The 17,770-nt window shown below is 41.9% G+C and overlaps 3 protein-coding genes across 6 annotated transcripts in view; 2 read left to right on the top strand and 1 right to left on the bottom strand.

Annotated features, from left to right (window-relative positions):
• The window catches only part of LOC108259405 (zona pellucida sperm-binding protein 3), a 90,917-nt gene that overhangs the window by 63,503 nt on the left and 9,644 nt on the right, over window positions 1–17,770 (bottom strand). The window contains exons 1-8 of one of the 3 annotated variants that reach the window (XM_017458965.2): window positions 12,396–13,015; window positions 12,195–12,313; window positions 12,010–12,113; window positions 11,763–11,943; window positions 11,577–11,694; window positions 11,411–11,496; window positions 11,243–11,334; window positions 11,015–11,114 (exon numbers count right to left, since the gene is read on the bottom strand). The exons of 1 other annotated variant lie outside the window; for it this stretch is intronic. In XM_017458965.2, coding sequence (XP_017314454.1) covers window positions 11,053–11,114; window positions 11,243–11,334; window positions 11,411–11,496; window positions 11,577–11,694; window positions 11,763–11,943; window positions 12,010–12,113; window positions 12,195–12,313; window positions 12,396–12,941 — 1,308 coding nt within the window. In that variant the 5' untranslated portion in view covers window positions 12,942–13,015 and the 3' untranslated portion in view covers window positions 11,015–11,052. Of the gene's footprint in view, window positions 1–11,014; window positions 11,115–11,242; window positions 11,335–11,410; window positions 11,497–11,576; window positions 11,695–11,762; window positions 11,944–12,009; window positions 12,114–12,194; window positions 12,314–12,395; window positions 13,021–17,770 lie in introns of those variants that run through there. One more of the 3 variants, XM_053676333.1, reaches the window with a different exon arrangement.
• LOC108259392 (zona pellucida sperm-binding protein 3) overlaps window positions 2,304–17,770 on the top strand; it is a 37,863-nt gene continuing 22,396 nt past the window's right edge. The window contains exons 1-8 of one of the 2 annotated variants that reach the window (XM_017458893.3): window positions 2,304–2,937; window positions 3,020–3,138; window positions 3,224–3,327; window positions 3,397–3,577; window positions 3,647–3,764; window positions 3,843–3,928; window positions 3,999–4,090; window positions 4,215–4,310. In XM_017458893.3, coding sequence (XP_017314382.1) covers window positions 2,392–2,937; window positions 3,020–3,138; window positions 3,224–3,327; window positions 3,397–3,577; window positions 3,647–3,764; window positions 3,843–3,928; window positions 3,999–4,090; window positions 4,215–4,276 — 1,308 coding nt within the window. In that variant the 5' untranslated portion in view covers window positions 2,304–2,391 and the 3' untranslated portion in view covers window positions 4,277–4,310. Of the gene's footprint in view, window positions 2,938–3,019; window positions 3,139–3,223; window positions 3,328–3,396; window positions 3,578–3,646; window positions 3,765–3,842; window positions 3,929–3,998; window positions 4,091–4,214; window positions 4,311–17,770 lie in introns of those variants that run through there. The other variant, XM_053676323.1, reaches the window with a different exon arrangement.
• On the top strand, window positions 15,150–17,161 carry LOC124626046 (zona pellucida sperm-binding protein 3). The gene is made up of 8 exons (XM_047160361.2): window positions 15,150–15,789; window positions 15,872–15,990; window positions 16,074–16,177; window positions 16,244–16,424; window positions 16,490–16,607; window positions 16,686–16,771; window positions 16,842–16,933; window positions 17,060–17,161. The coding sequence occupies exons 1-8, from the start codon at window positions 15,244–15,246 to the stop codon at window positions 17,119–17,121; spliced, it is 1,308 nt and encodes a 435-aa protein (XP_047016317.2). The 5' UTR covers window positions 15,150–15,243; the 3' UTR covers window positions 17,122–17,161.

The following is a 17,770-nucleotide window of genomic DNA, read 5'->3' on the forward strand; positions in this document are numbered from 1 at the left end:
GGTGGAAGACATATTGATCAATCACGCTAATCACATCATTGCAGCAGAAAGAGTGCACGACGCCCACACTTTTAATCAAATTTGGTATTTAGCTTATTGTGGTAATGGGACTAAGTGCCTAAGCTGACGTGATTTCTATAGGTCCCACATAAGCTCGCAAAGTTCTTTAGTAGACTATTGCTGCAGATTGGACAACAATTAGTAGTTAAAAGCCCGTATGCCGAGATAAAGGCTACCTCTATATCGCCTCTGTATACTGTTCTGTATCGCCTTTGGTCATAAGAATCATTGCCAACAGTGCTACCCACACAATGTAACACGTCCCCTCATCACACAGACACATAATGGTTATTCTATCATTGAACACATGTGGTCTGCGATATGCAACCCTCCTCAGACTAGCGAGATGGGGTTTGATTGGCTTAACTCAGTACTCAGGGAGATGGGGAAGGATGGGGCTCGTGGATATTAACTGTTTGTCTAACAATAGGTACAGTGATTCTTTTTGTCTTGCTTATTTTGCCTTGTATTGTTTCTCTCGTTCGGAGCAGTCTTTCACGCTCGTTGAAATCACTAATGACCAAATGCTGATGTTGACAGACTAATTATGATCCCTATGGTGACCAACCTGACTTGTATCCTAAACCTGACTGAGTATCAGATCCTCCCAGCGACACTGACGATGACGACCCATTGACAACCATTTCACGTCTATTGTAAATATTCCTTTGACCATGGCAACTCTCATTTCACCCTAAATGAGCTTGCTTGACCACAGGATACTTTATATCCACAAAAACAGCCTTAGTGCCTTCATTATGTCTGTTTTATGATGAATTCAGTGAAAGGATTCTGAAGTTCTGATGTATTCACAGCATAGTAATTTGTCTGTTAATTTTAGTTATCATAATTTGTAATGATAAAATGGGGGAAATGTGAGGGAAATTATTCATTTTTACTTTGTAATAGTTTTGTTCTTGTTCTGTTCATGTAAATCTGAGGATAATGTTAAAGAAGGCCATGTCATTTGTATTAATACAGAATGTTTATTTGCTTACAGAGACACATATGTCTTTCTGTTAAGGGTTTGACCTTGAAACAAAGCCTGTTTGAACTGCCTCAAACTACTCCTTATTGGTACAAAGAAGTTTATCGTGCCCTGCGCTTCATATATATATTGTAGAGGTTCAGCACAAGCACTTCAGAGCGCTCTCATTATTCTATCCTGCATTCTTCTATCCTGTATTCATCCTTCTGTAATAAACCTTTTCACCTCAGAGGATGAGTCTGCGTGTGTTGTCTAATTTCCACGACACTTTAAACCAGGCTCATCACATCAGCTTTACATCTATAAATTTTAATGATTTTCCACCATAATGTTTTCCCAAATTAAGCATATGTGGATTTATATAAATATAGAGTCATTGGTACTGCTGTTCAACAATGTGCCCATGCGGGTCCTTGTAGACAGCTGTGTGGCCACTGCTGTCCCTGACATAAATGCAGTCCCCAGATATTCCTTTATTTTGTACTATGGGTGAGTGAGGTTCTTTGGGCCTTTGTAAGCTGGCCAGCAAAACCGTAACTGCAATTATAGTATACAGTTTCCACTTCATACCCCAAACTCAAACAGCTAAGCAGGGGTTTCAGATGGAAGCATTCAGGTTTCGGCTAGGGAATGGTAGCTTGGTAAGTAATTACTGTTTACACTGTAACTGGCACATTTAACTGTCAATGTGACTTGGACTCTCTTGCCAGGTATGCATTACTACATGCATTGAGAAGGCAAGGCAATGTCTGCCCCTCCTGATGCTGAGCACAAGGCTTGTTCATTCTCTGGCAATAGGTATGTTCCTGTGATCCTAAAATGGTACAGTGCTGATGAGCTGTGATTACTTTATGACATTATGATCTCTTCCCAGATAGGCTGCTGCATATGGCTTTTATTATAATTTTTTTTGTTTTGTTTGTTTTCATTTGTTTATTTAAGCCATATTGTTTTAAATAAGAGTGGCCCCACTTTAATTAAGCTGGCTTTATGTTTGTTTTGCAGCTCACAATAAATGTCCTGTGGCAACACAAGACATTTCAGTTTTTTATATTTCTTTTTTCACGTCCTCAATCAAGGACTGAAATTACATTTCAGTTCTATGTTTTTCAAATGGCTTAGCTAGGTCATGTGACCTAGACAATTAAGAGTATTAAGCACTTGGTCCAATCAAATGCAAGGGGCAGTAAAATTCTAATTGCTGTCATCTGTTAGGCAGCCCAATTAGTAACTCAACAGGCTCAGAAGAAAATCAGGATGTTTAGAAATGCTTGAATACCTGTCTGCATAAATAGGAGGTGCTCTCAGAGTATTGGTGTGTTTGCACTTGTCTGTTAACAGCAATGGGTTTCAACCAAGTGGGAGTTGTGGTGCTGTTGCTATTGGTAGTTGGGTTTTCAGCAGCACAACGGCCAGGCTTGAGGAATGTTCCTGCTGGATTTCACCCTAACAAGCCAGGTCACTCTTCACTACAAGTGAGTGCTGGATTGCCTTCTCAGTGGGCACAAAGTGGAAGCTCTGCTGTAGCCCCACTTGGGCTGCATCTTCAGAATCCTTCAGATGCTCAAGCCCAGCCAGTGAAGAAACTGACTTGGCGTTTTCCAGCAGCACCACAAATCCCAACCCCACCAGCAGCACCACAAATCCCAACCCCACCAACACCAGTGCACTTAGCAACACCATCTGAAGTTGCTCCTACCCAGGGTGTAACAGCAAGGTGCAATGAGACTGCAGTGTATGTAGAGGTGAGAAAAGACCTGCTTAGTACCAGTGCACCCCTCAATATTGCTGCTCTCACACTGGGAGGCTGTGCTGCCAAAGGGGTGGATGTTTCTTCTCAAGTCCTTGTGTATGAATCGCCATTGCATGGCTGCAACAGCAAGTTGACCGTGAGTCTTTTATTGCTAAATACCTTAGTTGTGCTTTAAGCTCACTATCGGACCTCAACTTACGTTTACATCTCTCATTCAGGTGACTACAAATGAGCTGGTCTATATCTTCAACCTTAGTACTGCTTCAGCTCCTTTAAGTAGTAGTCCTGTTCTAAGAAGTACTGCTGTTAAGATTCTCATTGAGTGTCACTATCTGAGGTATTGCTCCATTCCAAAAAATCTGTTTGGGTTTACTTGGGAAGATGTGCTCATTTATGATGGTCCTGTTTGGAATGCTTTCCAGATTCCACAATGTGAGTAGCAGTGCTCTCCTGCCTGCTTGGATTCCATATGCTTCTGCCCAAGCTGCTGAGGAACATCTCGTTTTCTCCTTGAGGCTCATGATGGGTTTGTATCATGGTTAAATTGTAGCTTGCTTGTTTAAGGATGAGTTACTAATGAAGGTTCTTCTTGTAGATGACTGGATATCTGAAAGACCTTCCAACTACTACTACCACCTGGGTGAGCTTATAAATATTGAAGCATCGGTGGTGCAGTTCAACCATGTGCCCCTGCGTGTCTTTGTAGACAGCTGTGTGGCCACTGCTGTCCCTGATATAAATGCAGTCCCCAGATATTCCTTCATTGAGAACCATGGGTGAGTGAGGTTTATTTGTAATCCTTTGTAAGCTGTCCTGAACATTCCTAACTGTGTAAATCCTTCCAGGTGCTTGGTGGATGCCAAGCTTACGCAGTCCAGTTCCCACTTCATGCCCCAAACTCAAGCAGCTAAACTGGGGTTTCAGATGGAGGCTTTCAAGTTTCAGCAAGTGACCAGTAGCTGGGTAGGTGATTACTGTTTGGGCAGGGGTGATGGGCATGTTTAGCCGTCAGGATGTAACCTGTTCTCCCTTTGTTGCTAGGTCTACATTGCATGCATCTTGAAGGCAACAGCAGCATCTGCCCCTGCTGATGCTGAGCACAAGGCTTGTTCCTTTTCAGGCAATAGGTATGTTGCTGTGGCAGTGATGGTACAGTGCAGGTGAGCTGTGATGACTAACATACTACTTTCTTCCTAGATGGACTACTGCATATGGTGCTGACCAGGTATGCAGTTGTTGCAGCAGCAGCTGTGGTTTGAGGAAGGGACGTGATCTGTCATCAGGGCAAGGTATTTGGGAGAACCATGTTTACGTAATTTGCCTTTCTGCTCTATGACCAGAACTGTCACTACACAACCCCTGATTCTGTTGTGGTTTTGTATCCTGTTCATGCATTTTATCCTTCATTTGCAGGCTTGCAGCTGGAGAAAGAAGTGAGCCTTGGCCCAATCATGGTTCTGGAAAATGTTTGGTAGTCTAATGACTGTCTAAATAAAACTTTATAACTTTTGTCTTGTTATGCCTCACTACTTCTGACACACAATTGGGTATGCTGTTGTCTTGTAATGGGCAGAGTGCAAGCAGGGACTCTGGCAAAATTAACTTGCCACATAACTAAGAGGGCTAGCCAGAAGATGGTTGACATTAAGGTGCCATCTACACCTTTCCTTTTTTTTACCAGAACCCTCCATGCCTGTGGTCCCTATAGATTTGTACCTTTTATCCAAGAGAAAAGCTATGAACAAAAGGCTTAAATAAACCAAGATGTTTTCAGCCCAGTCTGGGACTGTTGGAGTCCTGAACACCTAATTGGAAGGGTAAGTTACACCTTCTGGCTCTTGGTGTTGTGGAATGATTCAAGCTTGGCACTGAATTGGTGATAAAAAGCATTTGTCTCCAATTGAATAGACTCTAAGGAATACATGCTGTGCTAGAAGGATTTTTCTATTTCTAAATAGGTGTGTTTTTTTTTTCTTTTTTTTTTTTTTTTTCCCTCTCCTGACTCCCTGCACAGGGGCTCCCCATCAGTCTAAAAGGATCCTGGTATTTCTTGCAGTGATGCTTGTAGCCGCATAATTAAAGGCCTCTGCTTTAGTGGCAATTTTTGGTAATCCAGCCTTGCTGGGATTGCCACTGTGTAGTTTTTAAATGGAATTCTAAGGTTCCTGACTTGCCAAACCACACTTGGTGCACCCCCTTCCTGAGTAACCTTTTTTTTTTAAATTTATTTTTTTTATTCCCCCCCCCCCTTTTTTTTTTTTTTTTTTTTTTTTAAATAAAAGGATTTGCAGAAAACTTTAACTGGTAGATCAAAGCTTTTGGGTTGATCAGTCCCAAATGACAATATATACTTAAGTTGATGGAAAGTTAGGTTACAGTTAAGTTCTAACCATCACTGTAAGTAATGGCTTTTGGGTAAACTACACATTTAAAATCCAGTACTGTATCTTGTGCCAAGAATCTCACTGTCATGGTGTTCAAAGATTTGCCTTTGAGGTGCACTAATAAAAACTGATGCTCCTTACAGCTATTCATGTTGTAACTGGCATGATCTTGACAATGAGGTACAAAGCATAAAAATGCACATTATACTGATTACCTTTTTCTATTAACAAATGCAACCTGAAATGCACCATATGTTACTCATAAAACGGTTTAATAGCACAAGGAATAAAAGTTCATGCCTTTTTGTTTTACTCATGGGCAATACATATTTGTCTGAAGTGAATAATTGGTTGTTAGAGCAACAGGCAGGAAACTGAACATTGGCAATTAACTGTCCTTAAGTATGCTAGTCCATATGGTAGTCTCATCATGCCTCTTCCTCGTCGGAATACCTATCATCTGACTACAGCATGTTTGAATCCTCTCTAACTCCTAAGAGAGACCTTTAGGCAGTCCAACCCAAACTGGGTTGGTATACTCACCGGGTGTATAAAAGTCAAATATATTTGCATTAAAATATTGCATGTGTAGTGAGGCATGCACCATGATTAAAACGTCACCATTATTAACTACATGAACAATGAGCTATCTCTCTACCACCATATATAAGCTGTTGCTTATGCCTCACAGAATGCGTCATGGTCCAAAACACTCCCATCCCTTTCGTTGCTACGGACTACAGAGGTACGTGTTTTTAGCTTTCACTTAGCTGTTTGATAGTGTTTACCCACTTATATCCTGCGATTTACTTGTTTAGTGTGACATTGGGCTACCGAGACTGTGTACATGTGTGGTGTGCTGCTCACTCTCAGTGCGGTGTGCTGTCAGGGCCCCCATCTGTGTAGCATAGCATTTTAACGTAGCCCTGGTCGGAGCGCCAGCTGCTGTTGTCACAACTATTAAAGAAGCTATCATATGATTTTCATATGTGCCATCGTGAATATTGTCATCGGATAGGTAAATTGTTCAGTTCTATTATTAGAGCTAAATGATCTCATATGCTTTCCAAATTGAGCTTGTAACACTTGTTTGTTCTCAGGGTCCTTGATTTTTGCATGTATTAAGGCAGGCTGAGTGAGTGCGGTCGTTTCGATATAGCACCTCCCCCTCACTTGCAGAGCCATGTTGCTGATTGGTTTTGCTTTGCTCTGCTTCGCTTTTGTTTTTGGTGTCCAGTCAGGCCTCCGTCTAATACCCAAGTGGGTGGGAAGGTCCCTTCTTTCTTCTTTTTTTGTTGTTGTATTAATGTTTTTTTTTTTTCTTTTGTTTTATCTGTGTTGGTATAACTTTGTGTTGGTTACCGTCACTAACCTCAGTTTTCTCAACTTCAACTGTATTGTAACTGTATTTATCAATTGTGCTGATACTGCTATGTAGTAGTACTGGTTTTGGTCAGTCTTGATAAACTTGCTACCTGTAATCAGTTTGAACTCAGGGTTATCTCTGTGTTTTTGTGATGTTTTTTTTCTCTTTCTCTCTTTTTTCTTCACTAAGGGTCGTGATTATTGCTGTGTTTACTTGCAGTGAATTTTGTGGGTATGATTCTGATTGGTGGGATTCTTTTCCCTTTTGTAGAGCTGGTGCTGTCGTACTAGCCTGCCTTTCATACAGGAAGCCTCAGTCCTCCTATGATAATTATTAATTTCTTTTTGTGTCTGTTTTATTTGACCAATGCCTCACTGTGTTGGTTGCTGTTTTTAAAAAAAAAAAAATTCTTGTCCAGTCTTTTTAGCTTTAAATACAACTTATTTTTGTATGGAAACCCATACCTCTTGCCTTTTCTAAGTGGATCGTAGTTGTGTGCCATTGTTTGGATTGTTTCCCCGTTTCCTTGGTGTGGCGTAGTCGTTACAAACGAGCCAGTTGCTACACATGGCAGACCCACTCTCTTTGCATCACTAAGATAATAGATCCTTGGATGTGACTTTGCAATTAAACTGTTATGTCTGCATATATTTGGACAGTGACACTATTTGCATCATTTTGGCTTTGTACACCACCACAATGTATTTGAAATGAAACTACTGAGATACAATTAAACTGCAGACTTTCAGCTTTAATTCAAGGGCTTGAACAAAAATTTCATGAACATTGGCACAAAGCTACACACAAATTTTTGTTATTTTACATAAAGCTGCAAGTTTACACACTGATTAAAGGCTAGGACTAGCGCTCTCTCTCTCTCTATTTAAGTCACAACTGCAAATACAAATCTTGTAGTAAAAGGTTTTACTTCAAAACAAGTCAAACATTTCTCAACCATGATCAGACCAAGGGTTACTTGTGGTGCCAACTGATACACCAGAAGAGAAAAGCAGACAAAAGTTCAGTAGCATACAAAAAGAAAAGGCTTTAAAGAAAACCATGAAGCCTTCTGGAATTTGAAGGTAAAAACAGATGGGGCCAAAGTCCAGACTCCACAGAATACATCATTCATCCAGTCAAAGCCTTCATGAACCAAGTCATGTGCTGAAACAAACTGAGCATTACACAAGGCACTGGATCCCTAGGGTTCATTAATGCTGAATTCATGGTGCCTTGCAAGTTGCAATAACATCATTTCCCACCTCAGGATGGACAAATACACCATGGAGCCCAACACAAAAGCATGTAGCTCCTAAAAGGCCACTTTAACTGGACGTTCATTTACAGGCCTGAGTGTCTGCTGGTGCCTTTCTACTTCAGTGAACTTCAAACATTCTTTTCGATTCCCGTCGCTGCTCTGTGTGTGTGGAGTTTGCATGTTCTTTCTGCGTTTGAGGGGTTTCCTTTGGGTGCTCAGTTTCCTCTCCCAGTCTAAAGACATGCCTTGTAGACTGATTGGCATGTCCAAATTGTCCTTAGTGTGTGAATGTGTGTGTGATTGTGCCCTGCAAAGCATTGGTCCTGAGACCCCTGGGGTAGGACCAAGGCTCCCCTGCAACCCAGTGTTGGATAAACGGTACAGAAAATGGATGAATATTTGCAACATTTGGACTGACCTTGCAGAACAGCAACAACAGCAGGCCATAGTAAGTAGTCTTTACAAGCAGGTAGTCAGGGAAAAACAACAAGCAACATTGGGAACAAGCTAGCTAGCTAACATTAGCTACAACAACATTGAGGATTACCCTTTCAAGATTTCAATTAGTAGGGTTAGTTTTATAGATTTTAACCAAGTATTAATTGATCTTAAGCCAATACTGCTGTAAACCAATTTGAAAGTATAGAAGCAGTACTTTAAACTGTTCACTGTGAGCGGCCATGTTGATTTGAGGTGACTCTAAACAGGGAAAGAACTTTGTTGAGAAGCAGCTGAGAAGATGGAGGGGCATTTTTCAATGGCTTTTACTAGTTGTAGATCGGGAATTACAAGTTGCAACTTTGCCTCAAAGACTGCATAAGGATTTCCAGATGAACATTTTCACTGTACCTTTGCCTGATTGATCTCGTCCCTTCCTCAAGCTTCAGCAACAGCTGCACACCTGGTCAGCACCATATGCAACAGACCATCTAAGAAGATATCATAATGCTTTAGTAATCACAGATCATCTGCACTGTACCATTTTAGGGTCATCAGAACATACCTATTGCCAGAGAATGAGCAAGCTTTTTGTTCAGCATCAGGAGGGGAATACGCTGCTGTTGCCATCAAGATGCACATAATGTAGAGCTGTCAAGAGTTGTCCAAATCACATTGACAGTTAAAGGTCCCAGTTACACTGTAAACAATCATTTCTTACCAAGCTACCATTCCCTTGCTGAAACCTGAAAGCCTCCATCTGAAACACTGCTTAGCTGTGCTAGTTTGGGGCATGAAGCGGGAACTGGATGCTATAATCTTGGAATCAACCAGGCACCTAGAAGGACGCACAGTTAGGGTTTTGCTGGTTGGCTTACAAATGCACAAAGAACCTCGCTCATCCATAATTCTCAATGAAGGCATATTTGGGGACTCCATTTATGTCAGGGACAACAGTGGCCACACAGCTGTCTACAAGGACATGTAGGGGCACATTGTTGAACGGCAGTACCGACGACTCAATAATAAACGTTACTACAATAAGTGATCCAAAATTACACATCAAAATCTGTTGATCCTGCTAAATATTGCCCTGAACAAGTGCTTAATTTATCTCCCATTTCAACTTCTCAGGTTTTCACTGCTCTAGTGTCTAGAAAATAGACATTAAAAAAATCAGCATGAGTTCATAAAATTGAGCCCTATTTTTTTTAATGGTTATTTGTATTGTGGCAGGGCCAATTGCTTCCATCTTTAATCTTAAACATTGAAGCTTAATCTTTAAGCTTAACTTCTACCATACCAAGGACTTGGAAATCGGCAACAGTCATTCCATTATCATTATTCCTAATAATGATCATCCTGTCTCCAGATTACCAGTTCTACCTAAAGCATTCGAAACATTTCATATATGATCGACTCAATTTCTAACTGATAATATCCATAATGACCACCAATCGGGTTTTAGAGCAGGTCACAGTAACATAACCGCAGCTATGTTGATCACAAATGACAAATTTTTTAGATAGCAAAAAGTTCTGTGCAGCATTATTTGCTGACTTTTCAAAAGCTTTTGATTGTCAATCATAATCTATTGTTACAGAAACTTAGATCTATAGATCTTTGTGAAGCTGCTCTAAAATTGTTTGAAATCTCTTTTGAGCGCACTATGTTCAGAAAATTATAGTTCACCTTTCCATCAAGTAGAAAAAAGGAGTTTCTCAATGAGCATTTAGCTCCCCTTTTGATTATTTTAATCAATGATTTAGGCTTCAGAGTGGATTCTTCTGATTATCACACATTTATATTGAATCATCTTTAAGTCAAGATCTAATGAACTTAGACTGCAATTATACAACATTCATCACAGTTGAAATGGATTTTAAGAAGTCAAAATACATGATTTTCTGAAGGTAACATGTAATTTCAACAACCATTAACAGAAATAGCTCTTATAAATACTTGGGTATATGGTTTGGGGGCAGGGGGTGTACAAAACCCAAAAAAGGCTCTAAATGAGGTTCTTGGAACAAAATACATAACTGGAATTAAAATCTGTAGTTCACCCCAAACTCATTTGTAGTGATTGGTGGACCCTCTTCCAGTGATGGATTTGTATTACATTTAAGTATACATATTGATCACTTGGGGCTTATTGACCCAGCAGTTAAAGTTTTCTGCCAATCCAAGGGGGGGGGGGAAGGAAAAAAAAAATAAAGATGCTCACCAGGAGGAAGGTGGAGCATCATAAAACATGCACAATGGCAAATCACAGCTAGGGCCAGGTTACCCCCCCAAAAAAAGGCAATAATGCAGATGCATTTAATTATGTGGATACAAGAATAATTTATAAGCTAGCAAGAAATACCAGGATTCTTTTAGACTGATGTGGAGCCCCTACCAGTTTAGCCTTTGACAGGTGCAGAGAAGTAGAGAAACCTTCCAGCATACCATGTATTATTTCAAGTCTAGTCAACTGTGTTAACCACCACTTCTGTGCCAAGCAAGAAACATTCCAGAACACAGAGCCATAAGGTGTAACTTCACCATCCAATTAAATAAGCAGGGCTGTTTATTTAAGCCTTTTGTCTATAGCTTTTCTGGGGTAAAACACATGCAGGGACTACCAGAGCACACCCTGCCTGTAAAGTGGATCATTTGGATAGTCAGTTATCTTCTGGCTAACCCTCTTAGTTGTTCCAGAGCCCCTGGTTGCACTCTGACCATACCCAATTGTGTGTCAGAAGTAACAAGGCATCACAAGATGTGCAAGTTATAAAATTTTATTTAGACAAAGTCATTAGACTACCAGACATTTTCTAGAACCATGATCGGGCCAAGGCTCACTTCTTTCTCCAGCTGAAAGCCTGCAAATAAAGGTAAAATGCATGAACAGGTTACAAAGCCACAACACAGACAGAATCATGGGTGTGTAGTGGCAATTCAGCTTGTAGCATGCAAAGACAAATTACATGAACATAGTTCTCCCAGATACCTTGCTCTGATGTGAGATCACGTCCCTTCCTTGAGCCACAGCTGCTGCTGCAACAACTGCATACCTGGTCAGCACCATATGCAGCAGTCCATCTAGGAATTAGCAGTAGTGCATTAGTAGTCACAGCACACCTGCACTGTACCAACACTGACAGTCATAGCAACATACCTATTGCCTGAGAAGGAACAAGCCTTGTGCTCAGCATCAGCAGGGGCAGATGCTACTGTCGCCTTCAAGATGCACGCAATATAGAACTGGCAACAAAAGGGAGAACATGTTACATTCTAGCAGCTAAACAGCTGCATCACCCCCTGCCCAAACAGTCATCACCTACCCAGTTACTGTTCACATGCTGAAACTTGAATGCCTCCAGCTGAAACCCCAGTTTAGCCGCCTGAGTCTGGGGCATGAAGCGGGAACTGGAATGCGCAAGCTTGGCATCAATCAAGCACCTGGAAGCATTTACACATTTAGGAACATTCAGGACAGCTTACAAAGGCTCAAACAAAACCTCACTCACCCATGGTTCTCAATGAAGGAATATCTGGGGAGTGCATTTACATCAGGGACAGCAGTGGCCACACAGCTGTCTACAAAGACACGCAGGGGCACATGGTTGAACTGCACCACCGATGCCTCAATATTTATAAGCTCACCCAGCTGGAAGACGTAGTCTGAAGGTCTTTCAAATATCCAGTCATCTACAAGAAGATTCATTAGTAACTCATCCTCAAACAAGCAAGCTACAGTTCAACCATGATACAAACCAGTCATGAGCCTCAAGGAGAAAAGGAGACGTTCTGCAGCAGCTTGGGCAGAAGCATATGGAACCCAAGCAGGCAGGAGAGCACTGCTACTCACATTGTGGAATCTAGAAAACATTCAGAACAGGACTCACAGATGAGCACATCCTCCCAAGTAAACCCAAACAGATCTTGGAATGGAGCAGTACCTCATATAGTGACACTCAATGAAAGCCATAGCACCAGGACTTCTTAAAATGGGAGCACTACTTAAGGGCACTGAAGCAATACCAAGGGTGAAGATGTAGACCAGCTCATTTGCAGTAACCTGAATGAAAGATACAAGTATAAATTGAGGTCTGATAGTGAGCTTAAAGCAAAACTAAGGTATTTAGCAATAGAAGACTTACAGTCAACTTGCTGTTGCAGCCATGCAATGGTGATTCATAGACAAGGACTTGAGAAGAAACATCCACCCCTTTGGCAGCACAGCCTCCCAGTGTGAGAGCAGCAATATTGAGGGGTGCACGAGTACCAAACAGGTCTTTTCTCACCTCTACGTACACTGCAGTCGCATTACACCTTGCTGTTACACTCTGGGCAGGAACAGCATTAGACTGTCTCATGAAGTTCACTGGTGCTGGTGGGGTTGGGATTTGTGGTACTGCTGGAAAACGCCAAGTCAGTTTCTTCATTGGCCTCTGCATTACTTGCTGGTCTTGAGCATCTGAAGGATTTTGAAGACGCAGCCCAAATGGGACTATAGCAGGATTGCCACTCTGGGGACCACTTTGCATCCACTGAGAAGGCAACCCAGCACTCACTTGCAGTGAAGGATGACCTGGCTTGTTATGTTGAAGCCCAGCAGAAACATTCCTCAAGCCTGGCCATTGTGCTGCTGATAACCCAACTGCCAATATCAACAGCACACCAAACCCCACTTGGTTGAAATCCATCACTGTTAACAGACAACTGCAAGTACACCACTATTTCGAGAGCACCTCCTATTTATGCAGGCAGGTATTCAAGCGTTTCTTAACATCCTGATGTTCTTCTGAGCCTGTTGAGTTACTAATTGGGCTGCCTAACAGATGACAGCAATTAGAATTTTACTCCACCTTGCATTTGATTGGACCAAGTGCTTAATTCTCTTAATTGTATTAGGTCACATGACCTAGCTAAGCAATTTGCCAAACATAGAACTGTAACATTAGTCCTTGATTGAGGACGTGAGGTCAAAAAGAAATATAAAAAACTGAAATGTCTTGTGTTGCCACAGGACATTTATAGTGAGCTGCAAAAAAAAAACCCCATACCTGCAGCTTAATTAAAGTGGGGTTATTGCTGTAGGGGTATTCCTGGGGGGTATTTCAGAAAACAGGGTTAACTTACTGTCACATAAACCCTGAGCTTTCAGTTGATTAACCCAACGCTTGCTTACTCGGAGTATGTCAGTTCCAGAACACCGGTTAGAGTAAGTTCAGTCAATCTCCAATTGGTAACTCAGATGTAATGCGCTTACTCAGATGTAATGCTAGTTCATAAATATCAGAAAGTTTCCTTTCATGCTAAATTAAACATTGATCCTATTAGGCCTGTGCCATAACATTTAATATATATGCCTTTACTTTTAGCTCTCCATCAATATCTTAACATTGTACATAGTACTAATAATATAATAGGCTTTATATTTTATCAGGTGTCATCCTTCTGGACCCAGAAGAGCTTGGAGCCAAGTTAAAATAAAGCACAAAAAAGATATTTCATAAACTTCCTATTTGTAACCTAACTAATTGGCCAAACCTTCTATAGTAACCTTTCTCTAGGTTCTATATAGCCACAAGACAAAAGCAGAGGCCCATAAAATGGGTGGGGGACCACCAGCACCTTCCCTCACTCTGGCTGAGGAGCTGGCACTGTCCCTTAAGGGGGCAGTTCCAGGAGGGAGTTAATCATGATATAAGTGGCTTGGTAAAATGTATGTGTATCATATTAATACTTAGGACTTGTTTTTGGGAAACCCAAAAAAGTTGGGACGCTTAGTAAAATGTAAATAAAAACAGAATGCAATGATTTGCAAATCTCATAAACCCATATGTGGGGCGCACGGTGGCTTAGTGGTTAGCATGTTCACCTCACACCGCCAGGGTTGGGAGTTTGCATGTTCTCCCCGTGCTGCGGGGGTTTCCTCCGGGTACTCCAGTTTCCTCCCACAGTCCAAAGACATGCATGGTAGGCTGATTGGCGTGTCTAAAGTGTCTGTAGTGTATGAATGGGTGTGTGAATGATTGTGTGCCCTGTGATGGACTGGCACCCTGTCCAGGGTGTACCCCGCCTTGTGCCCGATGCTCCCTGGGATAGGCTCCAGGTTCCCCGCGACCCTGAAGAAGGAGTAAGCGGTAGAAGATGGATGGATAAACCCATATGTAATACACAATAGAACATAGAAAACATATCAAATGTTTCAACTGAGTAAATGTACTTTTTTTTAAGAAAAAAATAAGGTAATTTTGAATTTGCTCTCAAATAACACATCTCAAAAAATATGGGCCCGGGAAACAACAGGCTGGAAAAATATGGGTTATTCAAAAGGAAACAACTCTGCTTCGCTGAAGTATGCAGCTCGCTTTTTTTCAGTGGTGGCTTTCCATGGTGACTCCTGAAATGGGTGATCCATTGATAATGTCTTTATTTACTCGCTGAGCAAGCGCATTACATCTGAGTTACCAATTGGAGATTGACTGAACTTACTCTTAACCGGTGTTCTGGAACTGACATACTCCGAGTAAGCAAGGTTGGGTTAATCAGCTGAGAGCTCAGGGTTTATGTGACAGTAAGTTAACCCTGTTTTTTGGAATACCCCATACAGCAATAGCCCCACTTTAATTAAGCTGCAGGTATGGGTTTTTTTTGTAGCTTACAATAAATGTCCTGTGGCAACACAAGACATTTCAGTTTTTTATATTTCTTTTTGACCTCACGTCCTCAATCAAGGACTAATGTTATATTTCAGTTCTATGTTTGGCAAATTGCTTAGCTAGGTCATGTGACCTATACAATTAAGAGAATTAAGCACTTGGTCCAATCAAATGCAAGGTGGAGTAAAATTCTAATTGCTGTCATCTGTTAGGCAGCCCAATTAGTAACTCAACAGGCTCAGAAGAACGTCAGGATGTTCAGAAATGCTTGAATACCTGCCTGCATAAATAGGAGGTGCTCTCCAAATAGTGGTGTACTTGCAGTTGTCTGTTAACAGCGATGGGTTTCAACCAAGTGGGGTTTGGTGTGCTGTTGATATTGGCAGTTGGGTTATCAGCAGCACAATGGCCAGGCTTGAGGAATGTTTCTGCTGAGCTTCAACCTAACAAGCCAGGTCATTCTTTACTGCAAGTGAGTGCTAGGTTGCCTTCTCAGTGGATGCAAAGTGGTCCCCAGAGTGGAAGTCCTGCTGTAGTCCCACTTGGGCTGCATCTTCAAAATCCTTCAGATGCTCAAGACCAGCAAGTAATGCAGAGGCCAGTGAAGAAGCTGACTTGGCGTTTTCCAGCAGCACCACAAATCCCAACCCCACCAGCACCAGTGAACTTCATGAGACAGTCTAATGCTGTTCCTGTCCAGAGTGTAACAGCAAGGTGCAATGAGACTGCAGTGTATGTAGAGGTGAGAAAAGACCTGTTTGGTACTCGTGCACCCCTCAATATTACTGCTCTCACACTGGGAGGCTGTGCTGCCAAAGGGGTGGATGTTTCTTCTCAAGTCCTTGTGTATGAATCCCCACTGCATGGCTGCAACAGCAAGTTGACTGTAAGTCTTCTATTGCTAAATACCTTAGTTGTGCTTTAAGCTCACTATCAGACCTCAATTTATACTTGTATCTTTCATTCAGGTTACTGCAAATGAGCTGGTCTACATCTTCACCCTTGGTATTGCTTCAGTGCCCTTAAGTAGTGCTCCCATTTTAAGAAGTCCTGGTGCTATGGTTTTCATTGAGTGTCACTATATGAGGTACTGCTCCATTCCAAGATCTGTTTGGGTTTACTTGGGAAGATGTGCCCATCTCTGATGGTCCTGTTCTGAATGCTTCCCAGATTCCACAATGTGAGTAGCGGTGCTCTCCTGCCTGCTTGGATTCCATATGCTTCTGCCCAAGCTGCTGAGGAACGTCTCCTCTTCTTCCTGAGGCTCATGACTGGTTTGTATCATGGTTGAACTATAGCTTGCTTGTTTGAGGATGAGTTACTAATGAAGCTTTTTGTAGATGACTGGATATTTGAAAGACCTTCAGACTACGTTTTCCAGCTGGGTGAGCTTATAAATATTGAGGCATCGGTGGTGCAGTTCAACCATGTGCCCCTGCGTGTCTTTGTGGACAGCTGTGTGGCCACTGCTGTCCCTGATGTAAATGCAGTCCCCAGATATTCGTTCATTGAGAACCATGGGTGAGTGAGGTTTGTTTGAGGCTTTGTAAGCTGTCCTGAACGTTCCTAACTGTAAATCCTTCCAGGTGCTTGATTGATGCCAAGCTTGCGCATTCCAGTTCCCGCTTCATGCCCCAGACTCAGGCGGCTAAACTGGGGTTTCAGCTGGAGGCATTCAAGTTTCAGCATGTGAACAGTAACTGGGTAGGTGATGACTGTTTGGTCAGGGGTGATGGGCCTGTTTAGCTGCCAGAATGTAACTTGTTCTCCCTTTGTTGCCAGTTCTATATTGCATGCATCTTGAAGGCAACAGCAGTCTCTGCCCCTGCTGATGCTGAGCACAAGGCTTGTTCCTTCTCGGGCAATAGGTATGTTGCTGTGGCAGTGTTGGTACAGTGCAGGTGAGCTGACTACTAATGCACTACTGTTCCTTCCTAGATGGACTGCTGCATATGGTGCTGACCAGGTATGCAGTTGTTGCAGCAGTAGCTGTGGTTTGAGGAAGGGTCGTGATCTGTCATCAGAGCAAGGTATTTGGGAGAACAATCTTTGTAATTTGTCCTTTTGCTCTATGACCTGAATTCTCACTACACACCCATGATTCTGTTGGCATTGTGGTTTTGTACCCTGTTCATGCACTCTACCTTTATTTGCAGGCTTGCAGCTGGAGAAAGAAGTGAGCCTTGGCCCGATCATGGTTCTAGAAAATGCCTGGTAGTCTCATGACCCTTTGTCTAAATAAAATTTTATAACTTGCATCTCTGGTGATGCTTTGTTACTTCTGACACACAATTGGGTATGGGCAGGGTGCAACCAGGGTCTGACAACTAATAGACTGCATAACTAAGAGGGCTAGCCAGAAGATAACTGACATTAAGGTGCCATCCAAATGATGCACTTTACCGGAACACTCCATGCCTGTGGTATCTACAGATTTGTGCCTTTACCTAAGAAAAGCTATTGACAAAAGACTTGAATAAACCAAGATGTTTTCTGCCTGGCATGGGACTGTTGGAGTCCTGAACACTTAATTGGGAGGTGAAGTTGCACCTTATGGCTCTTGGTGTTTGTGGAATGTCTCTAGCTTGGCATGGATGTGGTGTTTAAAGCAGTTGTTGACTAGACTTGAAGGAATAATACATGGTGTGCTGGAAGGGTTTTTCAATTTCTACACCAACTTTCTTGAACTCTCTGTTCCTATTTGGTTAAATGGGTAGGGTTTGGTTTTTTTTTTTTTTTTTTTTTTTTTTGCAAGCTTCTAAATGATACTTGTATCCACATAATTAAAGGCATCTGCATTAGTGCTAGTTTTTTGGTAACATGGGCTAGCTAGGATTTGCTGTTGTGCATGCTATTAATTGAAGTAA

This window comes from Ictalurus punctatus, chromosome 2 (assembly GCF_001660625.3).
Source record: "Ictalurus punctatus breed USDA103 chromosome 2, Coco_2.0, whole genome shotgun sequence".
Lineage (NCBI taxonomy): Eukaryota > Metazoa > Chordata > Actinopteri > Siluriformes > Ictaluridae > Ictalurus > Ictalurus punctatus.